This window comes from Panicum virgatum, chromosome 9K (genome assembly GCF_016808335.1).
Source record: "Panicum virgatum strain AP13 chromosome 9K, P.virgatum_v5, whole genome shotgun sequence".
Lineage (NCBI taxonomy): Eukaryota > Viridiplantae > Streptophyta > Magnoliopsida > Poales > Poaceae > Panicum > Panicum virgatum.
The window spans coordinates 63,255,680-63,274,288 of NC_053144.1; the positions used below are offsets into that span (position 1 = coordinate 63,255,680).

The following is an 18,609-nucleotide window of genomic DNA, read 5'->3' on the forward strand; positions in this document are numbered from 1 at the left end:
GAAGGTCAATGGGTGGCCAGAATTTTGCTTTCAAGCATCGGAGCTGCAGATATAAGTTGTCTTTGCAACGGAAAATGAAAGATCGTGTTGTCCAACGCCGAGTGGCTCGTAAGATTTGACTCGTCGGCCTTGGCGGCTTGGCCCTTTGGACCCTGGTCGTACGTGTGTGTGATCGCGACAGGATTAGGCTCCGTGTACCGACTAGCGACTGAGTAACAAGGGACAATATCCATATCCTCTGCTACATAAAAAAAAAAGTAACAAGGACAATACGCGCCGCCGCCCTGTGGCTAATGGCCGTCGTTGCTGCGTGCCGTGCAAAATTATGTGCCTGCCCCTGCCAAGCAGCACGATGTGATGAACAGAATAATTTGCTTAAAAAAGAGTAAACTTAGGCTTATATGCAGTTTAGGTTAAAGTAGTAAACGAAACTAATTTGCTTCGTATCTTTCTCTACGTATAATAGCTTTTTTTAGTACTTGTACTTGATATTGCTTTAATAATTTAAGGACGTGGCTAACGCACGGCCGGAAATTAGGCCGGCCGTACGGCCTCTCTGTTTTAGGAAGGGAATCGAGAATCAGAGTCGCTGACCCACTCACCCACACCTTTCCTCATCCAGTAAAATAGCTAGCAGACTGGTCAGGACTAATTTTTGCACCAAACTCAGTCACACAACCGCAAGACATTTTTACCAACTTGATACCAATAATTCAACTCAACAATTGTATTTAAAAGCAACTTTAGAAATCTCATAGGCAAATCTAAGAAAAATGGTAAGCAAATTAGAGCATATACAAAAGCATTGTAGTCATCTAAATTCTAAGCATTCACAGAGTTTCAAAGCTACAACCATACATGCCATCATTGCCTCCACAATCGTACGGCTACAACAGCTACTACGAAGTTGTGCATGAATCCAATCGAGATTGAGAGCGCTCCACTGTCACAGAGCGACTATTTGATTGATTGAATAAAACGGAGAAAAATCTAGGCACATGAGAATACAAGAACAGAGATATAAAATCAGCCGATAATTTCACTATGAATGAAAAACAACATTTACATGCCTGAAAACAACTTAAAATCGATGCTGACCAAAAACTGCTGAGGGGACCATGGCGCTGCTGCTGGTGTCTGTCCTTTTTTATCCAAGCTATTGCCTCAACAAAGCGCGCCACCAGGCCCCAATCTCAACGAATTAACCTTCCTTCGTTCCTAGAATAGTGTAACTGGAAACAATATATTTGACAAATTGAAATGTGAAAAATAGAGTAACTGAGAAGGTATATTTTCCTTATTTGAACCAGTTATTTATCAAATAAAAAAGTAGAAATAGCCTAACTAAAATAGTAGATTAGCTTAAACGGGGATAATATGCTTACTGGATTCAAGAAAGTTTGTGCGTCATAACCAGGAATGCTTAGGAAAAGTGCCTAGTTGCTCATATGGACAGAACTGGTGCAAATGGATGAAATCCATTGTCAGAATTCCTCTAGAAATATGCTTTAACTGTATACACTAAAAGAGTATTTTTGTTGCAAATATGAGTTGTGGCACCAAAGCAAAAACAAATGCTCACAGCTTCATAAAGCTTTCTTTAATGATTAACATAATCAACATATGTAGCAAATTATTCTATATCAGGGAATGATAATTTTCATACTAATTAGTACTTTGCCTAACTAAAACATTATTTTGCCTAACCACTATCAGTATTTTGCCTAAATAATAATATTGATTTGCATAACAAAGAATAATACTTTCCTAATTGGGATTTTTTTCCAAATTCATGAATGTAGCATGCTTATCAGTAACACGAAAAATAATGGAATAACAAATCCTTCTAGAGCATGCTCAGCCCAGTAATTTCCAGAACAGTTTGCCCCCAAATCCTCAAGCTCCGAGTTCCGCCGCCGCCGGCCAACTCCGCATCTGGTAAAAGACAGCAGCTCACCTCGAAGCTGAAGAGACGAAGCATCCTGCCATACCAATCAGGGACAGCCCCATAATGAATGAACAGAACATTTTGCTCAACTATATATTTTGATGATACTTTAATCGTACAACAATAAGCATTTTTTATAGAAGTTGTTGGCATATTACATTGAACTTAGGAGCAACTTAAAATAAATGGCAGTGAAAAAAATTATTCAATGAAGTTGCCTAATGTAACACATGAATTTGCCTTCTGACGTAACTATTATTGCCTAATTCAGAAACCACATAATAACATGATAGGTAAAATGCTTTAGATGTAAAAAAGAATCATTAAAGTTGCCTAATATGATGCATGAATTTACCTCTACCAAGAAGTATTATTGCCTAATGAAATACATGAATTTGCTTTCAGCTAAAAAAAACCAACATGAAAATGCATAAACATACTAGGGATGATAGGGGAACAAATTTGGTTTTCAGGATGATGCTAGCCGAGCAGGCATGCTAGTAGGATCACAACATATTATCCTCCGACACCACGTCCTCTTGGCCGTTGTTGTCATCGAAAAAATCACCAAATGCACACTCTTCACTGCAACAATTTTGTAACAACAATTCCTGAATATCTTAGCTACGAAAGAATCAGCACACCTTTTCTGTAAATAAATGTAGTTTCAATTAACATTGTCAAAGTATGTTGTCATTACACTATGAACCTATCTTAAAGAATTGTGATGATCTATTTGAAAAAATGTCAAGACAAACCAACAAAGGGACCTGCCGACCTAACAGTCGCCAAAGACATTCAATTAAATTTGGTAGACTATTTTGATTAAGCACATATTGTGCAGCTCTCCGCTCGAGGACCAACACGAACCAACAATTAATCAATAAAAGTGGGAAAAGTTGGAATTACTTGAGGAGGAGGCAGAAGAGGTTGAAGCGAGCAGCTTAACGATGGGAGCCGAGGACGCTCGAGATGGAGATTCCGCGTGTGCCGACGCACACCTCGCTGGGCACTAGCCCCACCTCGATTCGCACATCGATCGCCTGGATATCAGCACCGCCGAGACTTCCATCCGCATCCGCCACCGCACGAGGTCTCCACCCCGCCCACCTACTGTGGGGAGCCGCGCGCTCTCGTGTTGAGCCGCTACTCCCCCGCATGCCTACGTCGTGACGGGATGAGATACTCCCATGGAGCTCCGCCTACCATCTCGATCCGCGATGATGCGTACGTCTCGACCTGCCGCCGGAGCCCCATAAGCCTCCGCCGTCACGCTCACGGCGGTGCATGTCATCGTCCGGCAGAGCCCGAGCTGCATCCCTGCATCGCTGCTCTGGATCGGGAAGAGAAGAGCTGAAAGGAAAGGAAAATGGGGAACGAGATAGATGGGAAACAAAATGGGGAAGAGACGTTGAATAGCGTTGGTGGGAGCTGAAGCCAAAATCCCACGTTATGGGCATGGGCCTTATCCGAGATGGACGATAGATAGAGCCGGCCATTTTACAAAATTAAAATACGGCGGGTCGGATAGAAGTCTTTACCATAATTTAATTAAATGAACCTCGTTATCTATATCTATACTATAAAGATCGAAAATAATTAAAACGTTTCTCACCCAAATTGGGTCTGTCGTACCCCTCATATCGGACCCGCGTGTCAGAGCCCACCGAAATAGGAGGAGGTAGAGACCCATCAAAACTAAGAGTTCGAAGAGCGTTTGTGCCAAAATACAATTGTTTTTCTCACCGACCACGGTCCTACCCGCCCGCACAACCGCAGTCGTATCCCAATCCGGCAATCCCCCTCGCGACTCCCTTCACCATGGTAGGAGGCGGATCCCAATGACCAACGTGCGAAGATTGCGGCGAGCGGCATAACGCCCGGAAGCAGCAAATGGCGAGCGGCTGGTTGTGCAGCGCGCGGTGGCGGCGAGCCATGGTCAAGTGCGCGCGGAGGCAAGCAGAGACAGCGCGACGGGCGAACCAGAGCGGTGAAGAGGGCCAATGAGGGGTGACCGGGTGAGTAGGCGAGCCGCGCGGAGGGCTGAGCAGAGGCGGCACGCGATGAGCTAACGAGAGCAACGCAAAGGGCCAACGAAGGGTGAGCAGGCGAGCCGCGCGGAGGGCCGATGAGCGACGAGCATGCAAGTGCGGCGCGAAGGGCTGGTGCGCGCTACACGAAGGCGAGCAGAGGAAGGAGCAAGCTGCGGCAATGGCCGCCATGTAGGGGCTAGCGGACACGCCAAGAAATTACTGCATCCGCCCACAAAGAAATACTAATTTATTTGTCTTTTGCATCGAATTCGGATGCGGTGAAACCAGGAACGATCCAAGCTACAAAGTCAGCTGCAACAATAGAAAAAGAAAGAGGAAAATCATTGTATCCAGAACTTGGCCGCGTGTTTCAATTCATCAGGAAGGGCAGGCAAGCAACTTTGATTTAGGTTGACAATTTCGATTCGTTCCAATTGAACCTGGATTCAATTGATGCAGCAGGAGCTCAATTTCCTTCATGCGGGCAAAGAACAAGCGCCAGGGAAGAGAAGGGACAACAAGCGGGAAGAGAAGAGAGGGTGTTGATCGACTGACAGACAGGCCTCACGAAACCCTGGCTAATGGTGCTGCTACCTTATCTGTCCCATCCCTCTAACAAATACGAAAACGGAGCTGTTCTATCCCTCCAAACAAATATCAATATAAAATTATTTTATTTTTAAAAATAGGATGGAGCCATCGTGCCCTGCCTCACTATCCAACCAAACTCACAATAAAATCACCGCTCGGACAACTGTCGTGTGCCATCCATGAGCTCTCCTTAGCTAATGGCTAAGGACCGAATGAACACTAAGTGTGCCTAAGATGGCAGTAGAGATTTCTATATATACTAGATGTTTCTGAGTTATTTCTTCTTGGGCAATGTGGTTGATCCTCCTACTATTTATCATATTGATTTCTTTCAAGAACATGTTCATGTTTAATTTATTACCACTAGAGCTTCAAACTGTTATGAGAGGTTCAAACTTAATTTTGATCTTGATCCTTTTTTTTTCTAAGATGCAGAATGGAGGTCAGATCATTTTTTCTTATATGTTTAAAAAATGCGATTCTGTGGGGACAAAGAATGCATATAATTTTGTTCTCAATTATCCGTTGCCTGTTGCGTTGGATTTATGTCGGCCTAGACTACGAGATATAGAAGTGACATTTATCATGATACATATTTTTAAAATTTATTTTGGATATTAGTTTAATTAATACTTAGTTCAATGTACTTTTGAATTAAATATTTTTTAAATTACGTGCGACAAATACGTGCGTGTCGCACGTGCATCTATCCTAGTAATGTAAATGAACAGTGTTTGTGAGATAAATTTTAGAGACTAAATGAAGAGTCTTTATAGGACGGAAGAAGTACACCGTATATTCGGAATTTCGAAAAGCTACTTTAAAGTTTAAATCCAATAAAAAGAACGGAAACCTCGACAACTCTTTTTGAGGTGGCAGAAGTGTAGAACAGGCCCTGACTTAGTTGGGCTGGGCTTACATATATAAAAGGGTGCCACCAGGCCCGCTCAGGGTGGGCCAATGGAGAAAAGGTTCTGTACTCGGAGCAGGAAAAAAAGAACCAACGTTATCACTGGCACGAGCTGCCGAGCTGGCATGCTTGGTCAGCCTGTGGAGATTGAGCACATTATTCAACGCGCTGAGACCCCATCACTTTTTTTTGTTCAAATAACTGGAAGTACGTAGTACCGATCACTCCATTGTGAGCGCAGAACGTATGAACGAGCTGGAACGACGAGGACAAAGCTGACGTTCACACACACAGTTCAAAGCTCGCCAGCCAGAGCACCAGGCCACCAGCCATCCATGCCCCGAATCGGAGCTTGGAACTGGGACTCTGGGATGACACGCGCTAACGACTTTCTCACTGTTTCACACGTCCAGGCAGCCGCATGTAGCGGTACGCCTCGTGCCGTCGTCGCACCGCCGGTGGATCGTCGTGTGAACGGAATGCGTCGGAATGGTGGACGAAGAAGAACGAGACGACGGGGAGATAGGCGCCGGCTCTCCGCTGGGGGATAGGAGATGGATCGAATGAATACGCTAGCCGCCTAGCCTGCATCTCGCTGCCTGCCTAATTGCATGTGAAACAGTACGGCGGAGGCTCGCCCGTTTCTCTCTCTCCCCACCCCCCGGAGTCTTTCCTGGAGACATTTTTTTTTGGAATTCTTTTTTTCTGAACGAACTGGGCAGGAGCTCTGCCTTTCAATTAAGAGGAAAAGAGTTAACAGTACAAGGACAAAAGGAGAAAAAGAGTCAGGCACCCCTGTCGTGTGGCCTGGACAAAACTTCTAGGTGCAACACACAAGCACAGTCGCTTTTGGCTACCTGTTCTAAGCACTCTTTTGTCCTTTCGGCTACCTGTTGTGCCGTCGAGTGGATGTTATCAAGATACGATGGTTTCGCTCTTTCCACAAATTCCACATGATGTAGATGGCCATTCCGTTGAAGTCCCGCCTCCGATCGGTCGGCACCCTCAAAGCTGTCATCTCCCACCACTCAGCGATGCCAGCATGGTCACTTGGTGGATTATTCTGGACAATCGTGAAGTTCTCCCATGTGGCAACCTGAGTCTAAACCGCCTTGGCGAAAGGGCAAAGCAAACAAAGGTGTTGTCCAGTTTCCAAGGGCCCATTACAAAGCGCACAAGAATTTTGATGGGGCCAGCCACGCCGCGCCAGGTTATCTGCCGTGACAATTTTGTTTTGGCTGAGGATCCAAGTGAAAACTTTGCACTTATTTTCTGCTGGAGCTTGCCAAATGAGTTAGTTGCGAAGGCTGCTGTAGGAGCCTAGAAATTGTTCACGGTATGCTGACTTCGTTGAAAATTGTCCATTGCTCGTCCATTTTCAGGTGATTTTATCAGGGACCTCTGGCATCAAGTGCACATCCTGCACACGAATCCAAAGCGAGATAAATTCTTCAACATGTGTGGCAGATGTGATCTTACCGTGCCTTGATCCATGTATTGTTGCTCAATTCTTGTTTCACCGTTCTGTTCTTTCTTTTCACTAGCGCAAATAAATGTGGCGCAAGGTTCCTCAGTGCCTCTCCATCCAACCAGCTGTTGTGCCAAAATTTCGTCTTATGACCATTACTGATGGTAACAATAGTGGAGGCGTTGAAAAGAAAGCGATCCGTCTCATTACACGGTACCTCCATGCCAACCCACGCCTTGGCTTCCTCTGTCCATTCGTGCCACAGCCAGCGTAGGCGTAGCGCTCTACCAAGCTTGTCGAGGTCCAGCACCCCAAGACCACCCATGTCTTTGGGCCTGCTAACTGTTGGCCAATTAACCAAGCAGTGACCTCCATTGGCGTTATCTTCCCCTTTTCATAGGAATGAACGTCGGATTTTGTCTATTTGTTTTCTTGCCCAAGCTGCAAGGGGGGAGATTGTCAGGTGGTAAATCGGCATGGATGAAAGAGTTGAGGTGACTAGTGTCAGACGACCAGCTCTGTTGAGGAGGCGACCCTTCCATCCAGCAAGGCGATTTGCAATTTTCTCAATGAGTGGCTGCACATGTATTTTTTGTAGGGCTCTTGTATGCAGCTGGAGACCCAAGTAGCGACAAGGAAAGCTCGAGCGAGCACCTGGGAACGACTGTAGCACGCTGTCCAGGTTGGCGTGTTCACATCGGATAGGATGGATTGAGCTTTTTGCAAAATTAGTGACCAGTCCCGTCACATTGCCAAAGGCTTGCAGAATATCTTTTACTGCTTGTATTTCAGCTCGGCTTGGATTAATAAAGATAGCATCATCATCAGCATAAAGCGAGGTTCGAAGTTTCATTGTTGTTAGAGGGAGAGGCATGAGAATTCCTTGCTGTGTTGCTAGTTCCAGGATCTTTTGGAGGGGGTCAATGGCTAGGATAAAAAGCATAGGTGATAGAAGGTCACCTTGTCGCACTCCTCTCTTGCGTAGGGCCGGGCATTCGGGTTACCCGAAATTTTCGGATCGGGTAGTTCGGGTTTTAGGAATTTCGGGTTTCCAAAAATGATACCCGAAATCAGTTGGGAAAAAGAAGAACCCGAAAATTCGGGTACCCGAAAATTCGGGTTCGGGTTTTACCCGAATTACCCGAAATTCTGGAATTCCACATATGCAATATAAAATCAAATCAAATACACCCAACCATACATCCAGTTCACACGTCCAAACTGACAGTTCAAACGAAATTAACTAACACTTCACACGTCCAAACCGTGACAGTTCACACTTCACATATCACAATTAATAAACATAGTTTTGAAGCACACAAATCAAATCATAGATGAAAAACAAATCATTTCGGGTTGTTCGGGTATTTCGGGTACCGTGGCCCAATACCCGAACTACCCGTATTAATTTCGGGTACCGTGGGTTGGAACCCGAATTAGGGTTCGGGTTTTTCGGGTTCGGACTTTTCGGGTTCGGTCTCGGGTTTTTCGGGTTCGGGTATCGGGTATCGGGTTTTCTGCCCAGCCATAGTCTTGCGGCTAAAGCAAATTCCCTGTTGGCCATTTAGAAGTGCTCGTGATGACGCTGTGCCAAATAGAATGGAGATCCATCTGCGCCAGCAGTTTCCGAAACCGAGTGCTTGTAGGATTTCGAGAAGGTAACTCCAATTTATAGTGTCAAACGCTTTTTGGATGTCAAGCTTCATAAATAAAGCTGGTGTCTTGGTTTTATGTAGCCGTCTTACTGTGTTCTGGACGTAAAGGAAATTATCCTGAATGCAGCGTCGCTTGATAAATGCGCTTTGGCAGTTTGAGACCAGGTAATTTAAGTGGGGGCCGAGCCTATTTGCAAGCAGTTTGGAGAAAATTTTTGCAATGCTGTGTATCAAGCTGATTGGTCTATAGTCTCCCACCTTCATGGCATCCATTTTTTTGGGGATGAGGATGATATTTGCGGTGTTCAGTAGATCGAAGTGCTGGTCATTTAAATGGTAGAGTTGATTGAAGGCGGCAGTAAGATCATCTTTGATGATTTCCCAGCATGCTTTGAAAAAAAAAAGGGTAAAGTCCATTTTACAACCTCGTATTTGTCATAGTTGTCTGATTAACAACCTAGAAGTACAAAACCGGATAAAAAACACCCTGAACTATACAAAACCGGGCAAAACACACCCCTGGGCAGGTTTTTGGGTGGTTTTGCTGACGTGGCGATGTGGGGTCCGCATGTCAGTGCTGACTAGTGGGCCACCCCTCTTCTCTTTTTTCTCCTACCCTGTCTCTCTACCCTCTCCCCTTCTCGCTCCTTCCAGTGCCGTCGCCGTCCTCTTGCTCCTCCTGCGCCGCCGCCGCCTTCCACTCACTCCACCGCTGCCACCGCAAATGTCCGCTCCCTGCACGGCGCCAACTTCCTGGTGTCCAGGCACCTGAAGCGCCGCCTGGGCGCGCCCGCCCGCTCGGGGCCCTCGGCGTCGTCCGCGTCGAGCAGCTCCTGCGTGTCCATGGCCGACTCGGCGGAGTCGGCCGCCGCGCTCGCGCCTGCGCCGGCGCGGAAGCGGCGGGCGCGCGCGGAGGCGGTGCTTGAAGGGTGGGCCGCGCGGATGGGCTTCGCGTGCAAGGGAGGGGAGGCCGCGCTGCTCCGGCGGCTGGAGGCCACGGCGCACGTGCCAGCGAGGCTGGTGCTCACCGTGGCGTCGTGGATGGCGCGCGCGGCGAGCCACCGGGCGCCGCCGCCGCCGTTCGCCGAGGCCGACGACGAGGAGGGCTGGGCCAAGTGCTCCTGACCAACCGCGCGCCGGTGAAGGAGCGAGAAGGGGAGAGGGTAGAGAGAGACAGGGTAGGAGAGAAGAAAGAGAAGAGGGGTGGCCCACTAGTCAGCGCTGACATGCGGACCCCACATCGCCACGTCAGCAAAACCGCCCAAAAAACTGCCCAGGGGTGTGTTTTACCCGGTTTTGTATAGTTCAGGGTGTTTTTTATCCGGTTTTGTACTTCTAGGTTGTTAATCAGACAACTATGACAAGTACGAGGTTGTAAAATACACTTTACCCAAAAAAAAAACCCGTGAAACCATCAGGCCCCGGAGATTTGTCCCCCGGCAGATATGGTCTCCTTGATCTCCTCAGAAGAGAAGGGGGCTTCTAGGGAGGAGAGGTCTCGTGGCTGGTATCCAAGGGAGGCCCAGTCGAAGGTTGTCAGCCTGGAGGAGCAGGATCCCAGATGTCGTTTTTGGAATTCTTTCCTGGAGACATATGAGAATGATTGGTTGCATATTGGAGGAGCTTTTCGCACCAGCCAGCTAGCTAGGCTCCCCCAAGCCAGGTTCGGCACATGCAAAGAGGTAGTTTCATCATGATTAAAAAAAAACACGCAAAGAGGTATTGATTGGTTGCTTGCATGTCCAAAGTCCGGATATATGCGCAAGAACAAAGTCCGGATAAGCAAGAACAGTAGTTACCTATTATATTTATTTATGCAGCTCCATCAGCCAATTTATCCAAAGTCTAGCTAGCTAGGGGGGCGATTTTGCATGCCAAGAGCGTGGCTTGATAGCTGGAGCGGGGAACCAAACTGGCCGTGCCAGCTGCATCCCAAATTCCCAATTCCCACAAGCTTGGTTCGGCCTGTCGTAGGCAACCAATCGCGCCGTACAGCCGCGCGCGCCGCATGCGGGTGTGAGTTCAGACCACGCTTCCGTTGAGGTTTCAGAGTTCAGACGAATCACCGAACGGGACCAGATCGGAGCATACCTGCAGCGTGCCAGTGCAAGAACGATGCATGACTAAAAAAAATGGCTCCAAAAGCTGGCAAGCCGAACGGCAGGTTTGCGTTGGGTTCGCCTTCACACGAGCTGGTCAGTACTCAGAACTGCCTGTCCCGGAGCGAAGTGATGGAGGCAGCAAGACGGGTGCCTCTGGATTTCTATACGAGTATTACGAGATCCTTTCTGTCCGCGCGTTGCTGTCCAGATAACGCAAGAACGCTGCTGCTACCTAGCAGCTTATTGCTTGCTTATAGTGGGTGTCTCGATCTGCCCTCGATGATCCGTGCAAGGAATGCCGGTCATTACCAAGCAAGTGCGCATTTGTTTAGGGCAAATGGAGTTATGGAGCCATGTGTGATCAGTATGAACAAGCAAGCTTGATCCGCCCGATCGACGACGATGCCAAAACACTGGAAACGGTGGCGTCCAAGTAGTATAAAATATGTTTTTTAAAAAAAAGGTGAGGTGAAAAAAAACCCATTATCCCCGGCTGATATTTCACGGCGACGCAAAAAGTTTTCACCGTCAATCTGTTGCCCCCGGTCTACTACTAAACTCTTCTCGACCTCTTAACTGTTGGCCGTTCAGGGAAAGGGGAACCGTGCATGCAAGTTCGCGACGCGGGTTGCGTAGCAGTCGATTGGCTTTGCCGTTACCGGTCTTGGCAGAGAGTGATAGAGACGAACACAGACGATAAGCAAGCATTGAATTCGTTGGTGCATACGGACATCTGCCCTACCTGTCAACTGTCATGCTCACGCTTTTACAACACCTGAAACAGCAACGAGGATGATTCAGTACCCAGTGATTAGCAATCCGCTATAGGATTATTCCCTAATAATAACAACAAAAGTAAACGAGTGATAGTAATTTGGTCAGTCACGGCCTCTCGTGGGCCGGACTGAAACACTGAAGAAAAACAAGAAAAAGTCCCCCACAGGGTTTCTATCCTATCCATTCAAGCAAGAATTCGCGTCGGCACCTCCATAGCTCCATCCCTTCAAGCAACAGAGCACTACGTACACCAGAGGCTGTTTGTTTCCATAGACATCTTTTTAGTCCCTGTCACATAAAAAAAATCTTTTATTTATGAGTATCAAATAAAATTTGTTTATAAAACTTTTTTGACAGATGTGTGCTAATTTGCGAGACAAATCTAATGAGTCTAATTAATTCATAATTTGCTACAGTGATTTTACAGTAACTATCTATTAATCATTGGTTAATATGCCTCATTAAATTCGTCTTGCAGTATAGCCCCAAATTCTGTAATTAGTTTTATAATCAAACTTCATTTAATACTAATAAATATCAACATTCTCTTTCGGACATGGTCCATAGCTCCACAACTCCATCTCCCTTCAAGCAAGAGAGCACTACGTACACTGAGTCATTATCACCGACTGACGGGCATGGTCCACTGGCCAACCTCGCTGTCCCTGTGAGATAGATCGTGGCTAGTGGGGTGCATGGTCCATTGCTTTTCCTATAAATACCACTAGCTCATCAAGCATCGGCCGGCACTTGGCACACGCACGCCGACGCACATCCACTCGGCACAGGCTCTCAGGCAGTTCCTCCTTTCCTCGCCGCCGCACTTTGGAGCCCCACCTCGGCCTGCCTCGATCTCACGCGCGCGCTCGTGCGCCCATGGGGAGGATAAAGAGTGGGCGACGCACGACGGCGCCGCCGGCGCCGCTGCTACTGCTGCTGCTCCTCGTCGGCGCGTCGCTACCAGGGCGGTGCATTGCGCAGGGCGGCGGAGCTGGGCTCACGCGGGGGAGCTTCCCCAAGGGGTTCGTCTTCGGCACCGCCGCCGCCGCCTACCAGGTTCGCGGTGGCTTCTCTCGTCATCTCCCACATCTTCTTCCTAGATAGGTAGCTAGTCTCGCTCAATTTTTTTTTTGAAAAAAAAATGATCCTGAGTTCTTCAGTTGCACGGGCTCGTATTTGCATTTCTCTCTTGGATGGACATGCTGTGTGGTGTAGTTGCCGTCGTTGCCGATCAAATTCTTTCGCTCTTTAGCCGTGGTTTAGCACACAAGGAAATTTTAGCGACGTCTTCAGTTAAATATTAGTGATATGACTGGGGAAAAAATCGGTTGCTGCTACAAAAATCACGGGAGATGAATTGTAGCTTACTCCGGGAGGACTACGGAAGGAGGACGAAGAAAGGCCAGCTGGGTCATGGGAGCCTGGAAGGGACAAAAAGCCGCGCTTTTTCATTCGGGAGTGGGTTTTCCGTTTTCCCATTCCCTTCTCGCAAAGTTGTATTGTATTCCTGTCGTGTGACCTTGGGTTTGCCCATTTGCCTTTGGACAGTGCCATTTTGGATCTTTCTTCTGGCCCCTGCAGCATAAACACTAGTCCTATCCAGCGGCCTTTTTCATCCACCTCAAACTTAACTTTCAGCGTACAACCACGTATATGGTAAACAAAACCGCGCGATGAGCTATATATTTTTTTTACTATCTGCAGTCACAGAACTGAAGCATCAATTCTTCAAATAAAAATACCGTACAGAACACGAGGCTTGTAGAAAATAGAAATACTCCTGTACGCAGGCCCGAGCCAGTGTCATCATACGGGCTAACGGGCACGGCACAATCTTTTTTTTTTTTTGAAAGAACACAGCACAAATGTAGCCCCCACCGGTTGACACATGTCCGACCCAGTCCAGCGGGTAGCCAGCTCTACGGAGCGCGGCGCTGGTGGTGGAAGTTTCGGCGCAAACGGCCGGAATCCCAAGCGCTCACGAGCCGTGTCCGTTTGCGTCGGATCGGAGCGGGCGCGGTAGGAGACATCCTCATCGCCTGGCGGCTGGCGGTGTGCGCGGCCACGGCACCCGCCCGCATGGTCAGCCACGCGCCTATGGTCTCACCGATCCCTCCCGCCGCGCGTCGGGGGACCTCTTTTTTTGGAAAGAAAGCGTCGGAGGACTCTCCGACTCACGAGAACCGGGTCAACTTCAGTGAGAGCGCCCCAGTTACGAAGCTCGAGACGACCAGGTTGCTGACCCGGTTTTGTTTCGTGGAAATGATGATCAAACCGCGAACTCATGGAAATTTCAGCTGATTTCATCGCCTTGCTAGATCTCTTGCTAGTTCCTGTTCCTGCCTCAGGCTGACACATTTTTTTCCTTTTTGATGACATTTTGTAGTACGAGGGAGCGGTGGAGGTGGATGGCAGAGGGCAGACGATCTGGGACACCTTCGCGCACACGTTCGGTACGCATGCCCTCTCTAGTTACTCGAACGCATCACACATGGTTCTTCTTTTTTCGTTCCAATCAGGTCAGGATCAATCCACGATCGCGGGGTCCGTTACCGATCGAAAAAAAAATTCCACACACGCTAGTGGCCCCCTGGACATGGATGTCGAAACTTTCGGGTCTCAGAAACTTGCAAGGCACAAAGGGCAAACCAGTACGCTTGCGCTCCTTTTCAAGTCCAGTCCTTTTCTCCACAGCTGCTTAAACCATGCCTTTCACAGTAAGGCCCTGTTTAGTTCAAAAAAAATTTCTACAGTACCCGTCACATAAAATATTCAGACACATACATAGAGCATTAAATATAGTTGAAAAAAATAACTAATTATACAGTCTAACTGATTAGTACGAAATGAATCTTTTAAGCTTAATTAGTTCATGATTGGACATTATTTGTCAAGTAACAACGAAATGTGCTACAGTACCAAAATCCAAACTTTTTCGCAAACTAAACAGGGCCTAAAATTTCACACGCGCAAGAAAAGTTTCTTTGCTTCGGTAGGATGTTCAGCTGCATTCGCCATGGCTACACGCCTTGGCAACAAACGGCAGCTGCACTAGACGCCATTACCGGGGCTCACAAGACCCCTTCAATTTCAGAAGAGTACGGCTTGATAGGCCAATAATCCGTGACCCACAGCAGCTGTTGCCTGTGTCTTGCAGCCATGAGCATGACACTAACCCCCACTGATCAGGAAGCAGGTTCATGCCTGCTAACAAGGCAACAGCTAACAAGACTCGCAGTTTGTGCTCGTGCGAGGTGATATGTCCCGCCTGCACCATTTGCAATGAGTGCATGGTCCATCTGTGCTCCAGTGGTTGGGAGGAATGAGCGTAATGCGTGTGCTTTTGGCATGGCCATTTATCCAACCTAAAACAGTGGGTTGGAATTGCATGGCTCAGCATGTGGCCGTTGGCAATCTTCAGACTTCTAGTGACTGTTCTAGTGGTCAATGCAGAAGTTTCAGAACCTGAATGCAGAAGTTTCAGGGTTTTTCTTTTCTTCAATTTGTAGGCAAGATTTCCGACTTTAGCAATGCCGATGTTGCCGTCGATCAGTACCACCGTTTTCAGGTTAGCAGTTCTCTTCAAGAGTGGCATGTATACAATATATGTCTGTGCCCAATTACTTTTATGATGGTTTTGGACTTCTATTTTTCAGGACGATGTACAGCTCATGGCAGACATGGGAATGGATGCTTACCGGTTTTCGATTGCCTGGTCGAGGATTTTGCCAAGTATGTGGCTTCAAATCAGAATAGCAATGGTCCATTGATATATGTCAGCTTCTTCCATCTGAACATTTTCACTTGTCGTCAGTTACTATTGTTATACTCATTTTGGCCTTGAATTGTTCTTGTTGCTTCAGATGGTACCGGTCAAGTCAATCAGGCAGGCATCGACCACTACAACAAAGTGATTGATGCACTAGTATCAAAAGGTGAAGGGCAAGCAGGAAACTTTGATAACAAAAATCTGTAATACCGAACTAAAATAAATGGTCTGAACTTCTTGCAATTCGATTTTTCAGGAATTCAGCCATATGTAACCCTCTACCACTGGGACCTCCCTCGGGCCCTGGAAGACAGGTACAATGGATGGCTGAACAGGCAGATAGTGTGAGTCCCTTGACCCATGCTACTCTAGCTACACACTTCACATAACTTAATTCATCACGCATAGCATAAGTAGTAATCATTTCCATGCTAAAAATGCCAGTGACGATTTTGCGGCCTACGCTGAGACATGCTTCAAGGCGTTCGGGGATCGTGTGAAGCACTGGATCACGATCAACGAGCCGCACACTGTTGCCGTTCAGGGCTATGATGCGGGGCTTCACGCACCAGGACGCTGTTCAGTGCTGCTCCACCTGTACTGCAAGTCAGGGAATTCCGGCACTGAACCCTACATCGTCGCTCACAACTTCATCCTAGCTCATGCCACCGTTTCAGATATCTACAGGAGGAAATACAAGGTGAGCACCTCTTTCTATCTTTGTGCTGTTTAATGTCAGGTGACCATTAAGTTCCAGTTTATTGTCTGACTACGCTAACTAGTCAGTTTTATCTTCTGCATCCAACAATTGTAGGCAACTCAGAATGGCCAGATTGGGATTGCATTTGATGTCATCTGGTACGAACCGATGACAAATAGCACAATCGACATTGAAGCTACCAAAAGGGCACAAGAGTTTCAGCTAGGATGGTGAGCCACTGAGCTGAAGTTATTATTGTTGTGAAATGATCATGGACTACTTCTAACTCGGTTCAGTACGGAAGGTTCGCGGATCCGTTCTTCTTCGGAGATTACCCGGCGACGATGAGAACAAGGGTTGCAGAAAGACTGCCCAAGTTCACAGCAGATGAGTCTGCCCTTGTCAAGGGGGCTCTGGACTTTATGGGCATAAACCACTACACCACTTTCTACGCGAGGCATAACACTACCAACATCATTGGACGATTGCTGAATGATACCTTGGCCGACACCGGAACCGTCAGCCTTCGTGAGTTCTCATCGCCTTTGCAAGTTCATTTCAACTTAAAATGAGCCATCAAACTTGAAACATGCTAAATACTATCAGGCTGTAAAATGCTACCTACTTCAGCTCAGGCATGCTAAAAGCGTTGTCTGTGTAACTGATAGAATGGAAATAAACACTGATATTTTTGCAACTTTCACAGCATTCGACAAGAACGGGAAACCGATTGGAGACAGGGTGAGTTGGGAAACCATATTCTTGCATTGTACAGAGCAGGATCATAGAGAATCAACCCATGTGAAATTTCTTTGCCGTTGACCGTTGTGCAGGCCAATTCGATCTGGCTGTACATCGTGCCCAGCGGGATGAGGAAGCTGATGAACTATGTCAAGGAGAGGTACAATAGCCCACCCGTTTACATAACTGAAAACGGTAAGATCACATACTCTGAAACCTGCTGGAATATCTTCCTGGATTACATCTGTGCTCTGAAAGCACACTACTGAATTCTGATGCAGGTATGGACGACGGCAACAGCCCTTTCACTTCCATCAATGACGCCCTCAAGGACAACAAGAGGATCAAGTACCACAACGACTACCTCACCAGCCTCGCTGCCTCCATAAAGTACTGAAGATTACTCTACCTCTTAAGTCTGCAAAATTTCCTGCATACATGTCTCGTACGACCCTGACGATGAGATGCTGCTGTGCAGGGAGGACGGGTGCGACGTGCGTGGCTACTTCGCGTGGTCGCTGCTGGACAACTGGGAGTGGGCCGCCGGGTACACCTCGAGATTCGGGCTCTACTTCGTGGACTACAGGGACAACCTCAAGAGATACCCCAAGAACTCGGTGCAGTGGTTCAAGTCGCTGCTCAGCTCCAGCTGAAGACGTCAGATATCGTTGGTCTGTCCATACTTGTATATATTATGTTCTACGCAAGCACATGCTCATAGGATAAACAAAAGTGCGTGCAGCTTCAGTGTACATGATCCAATCTTCTGTATGGTTTAGCCATCAACCTATCATGTCTGATACCACACACACACAGGATACTAAAAAACAAGCTTAATTACAGAAATGAACACTGGATTTCTTCAGGTCACACATGCATGTATATAGTTGCTGCTCCTACAACGTCCCTTGCTTCACAAATTGAACTGTGCCTTCCGATTGAAACCTCATGTTTATTCCTGTCGACGGGCGCGACTTCAATTCCCTGTGTGTGTGTGGCGTCTGTGGTGCGCGTCGAGAGCTAGAAAAAAAAATGGTGTGCGCTACGAGGAATAAAAAATGGTGTGGACTACGAGGAAGTACTAAATACCCCACCTAAACAAATACGAGTAACTAGAATTTGAACTTTGATCCACTCTCTCTTTCTCGAGGGTACTGAACATCTGTACTAAGGCCAGTTTCAATAGGAGTGTCTTCGACACAGTTATCAACATTAAAAATTTGAGAATTGTGCCAGTGAAGTGTCATGGTGATGACACTCCTCTCACATTTGATAACATTCATCTCTCCTCCCTCCTCATACTATTGGTACATGTTAGTAAATTTAATGTCTATGGCACTCCTATAATACTCACATTGAGATTGGCCTAAGGCAACTCCTTAGGAGCTAGAAAAACAACATCCACAGTGGCAAAAACATGGATGTATATCATAATCATATATACGCGCAAACATCGTCTATAATGCTGCATGATGCATCTACCTGTAATTCTGAATCTATCATGTGTTCTTCATTATCGTGTGAATCTTCGCAAATCACAACATCTCGCCTGTCATTTAGTATTTGGATTTTGTACGTATCCATGATCTCCAAATCTGCTGTTCACGTACGTCCTTTGCATTTGAGGCGGCTGTTGGTACCGAGCCCGACGATACTCTACTCACTGATGAGATTCCTTGGTGACAATAAACTAGCTAGAGCTCCACGCATTTCGCATTTGATCAATCATAGGAACCCAGAAGAAGGTTCCCAGCCATGGCAGCCACTCCCCCGTTCACACTTTCTGCCCCTCCCTCTTTCCCCAACCAACCTCGATTCAACGAGCATTTGTTTAGTCCCTTGAAGCAAGAGGCCACACCACTGCACAGCTGCACTGGCCGCCCAGATCCACTGCCCAAACTTCCCTGTGAAAGCA

At 47.1% G+C, this 18,609-nt stretch overlaps 1 protein-coding gene across 1 annotated transcript; it reads left to right on the plus strand.

Annotated features, from left to right (window-relative positions):
• Positions 1-12,244: 12,244 nt before the first annotated feature.
• Positions 12,245-17,566, plus strand: LOC120646882 (beta-glucosidase 6-like). The gene is made up of 13 exons (XM_039923391.1): positions 12,245-12,540; positions 13,871-13,937; positions 14,994-15,052; positions 15,141-15,216; positions 15,348-15,419; positions 15,510-15,597; positions 15,698-15,953; positions 16,068-16,183; positions 16,258-16,481; positions 16,660-16,694; positions 16,787-16,889; positions 16,976-17,084; positions 17,173-17,566. Exons 1-13 carry the CDS (start codon positions 12,361-12,363, stop codon positions 17,345-17,347), a joined length of 1,560 nt encoding a protein of 519 aa, XP_039779325.1. The 5' UTR covers positions 12,245-12,360; the 3' UTR covers positions 17,348-17,566.
• The last annotated feature ends 1,043 nt before the right edge of the window (positions 17,567-18,609 follow it).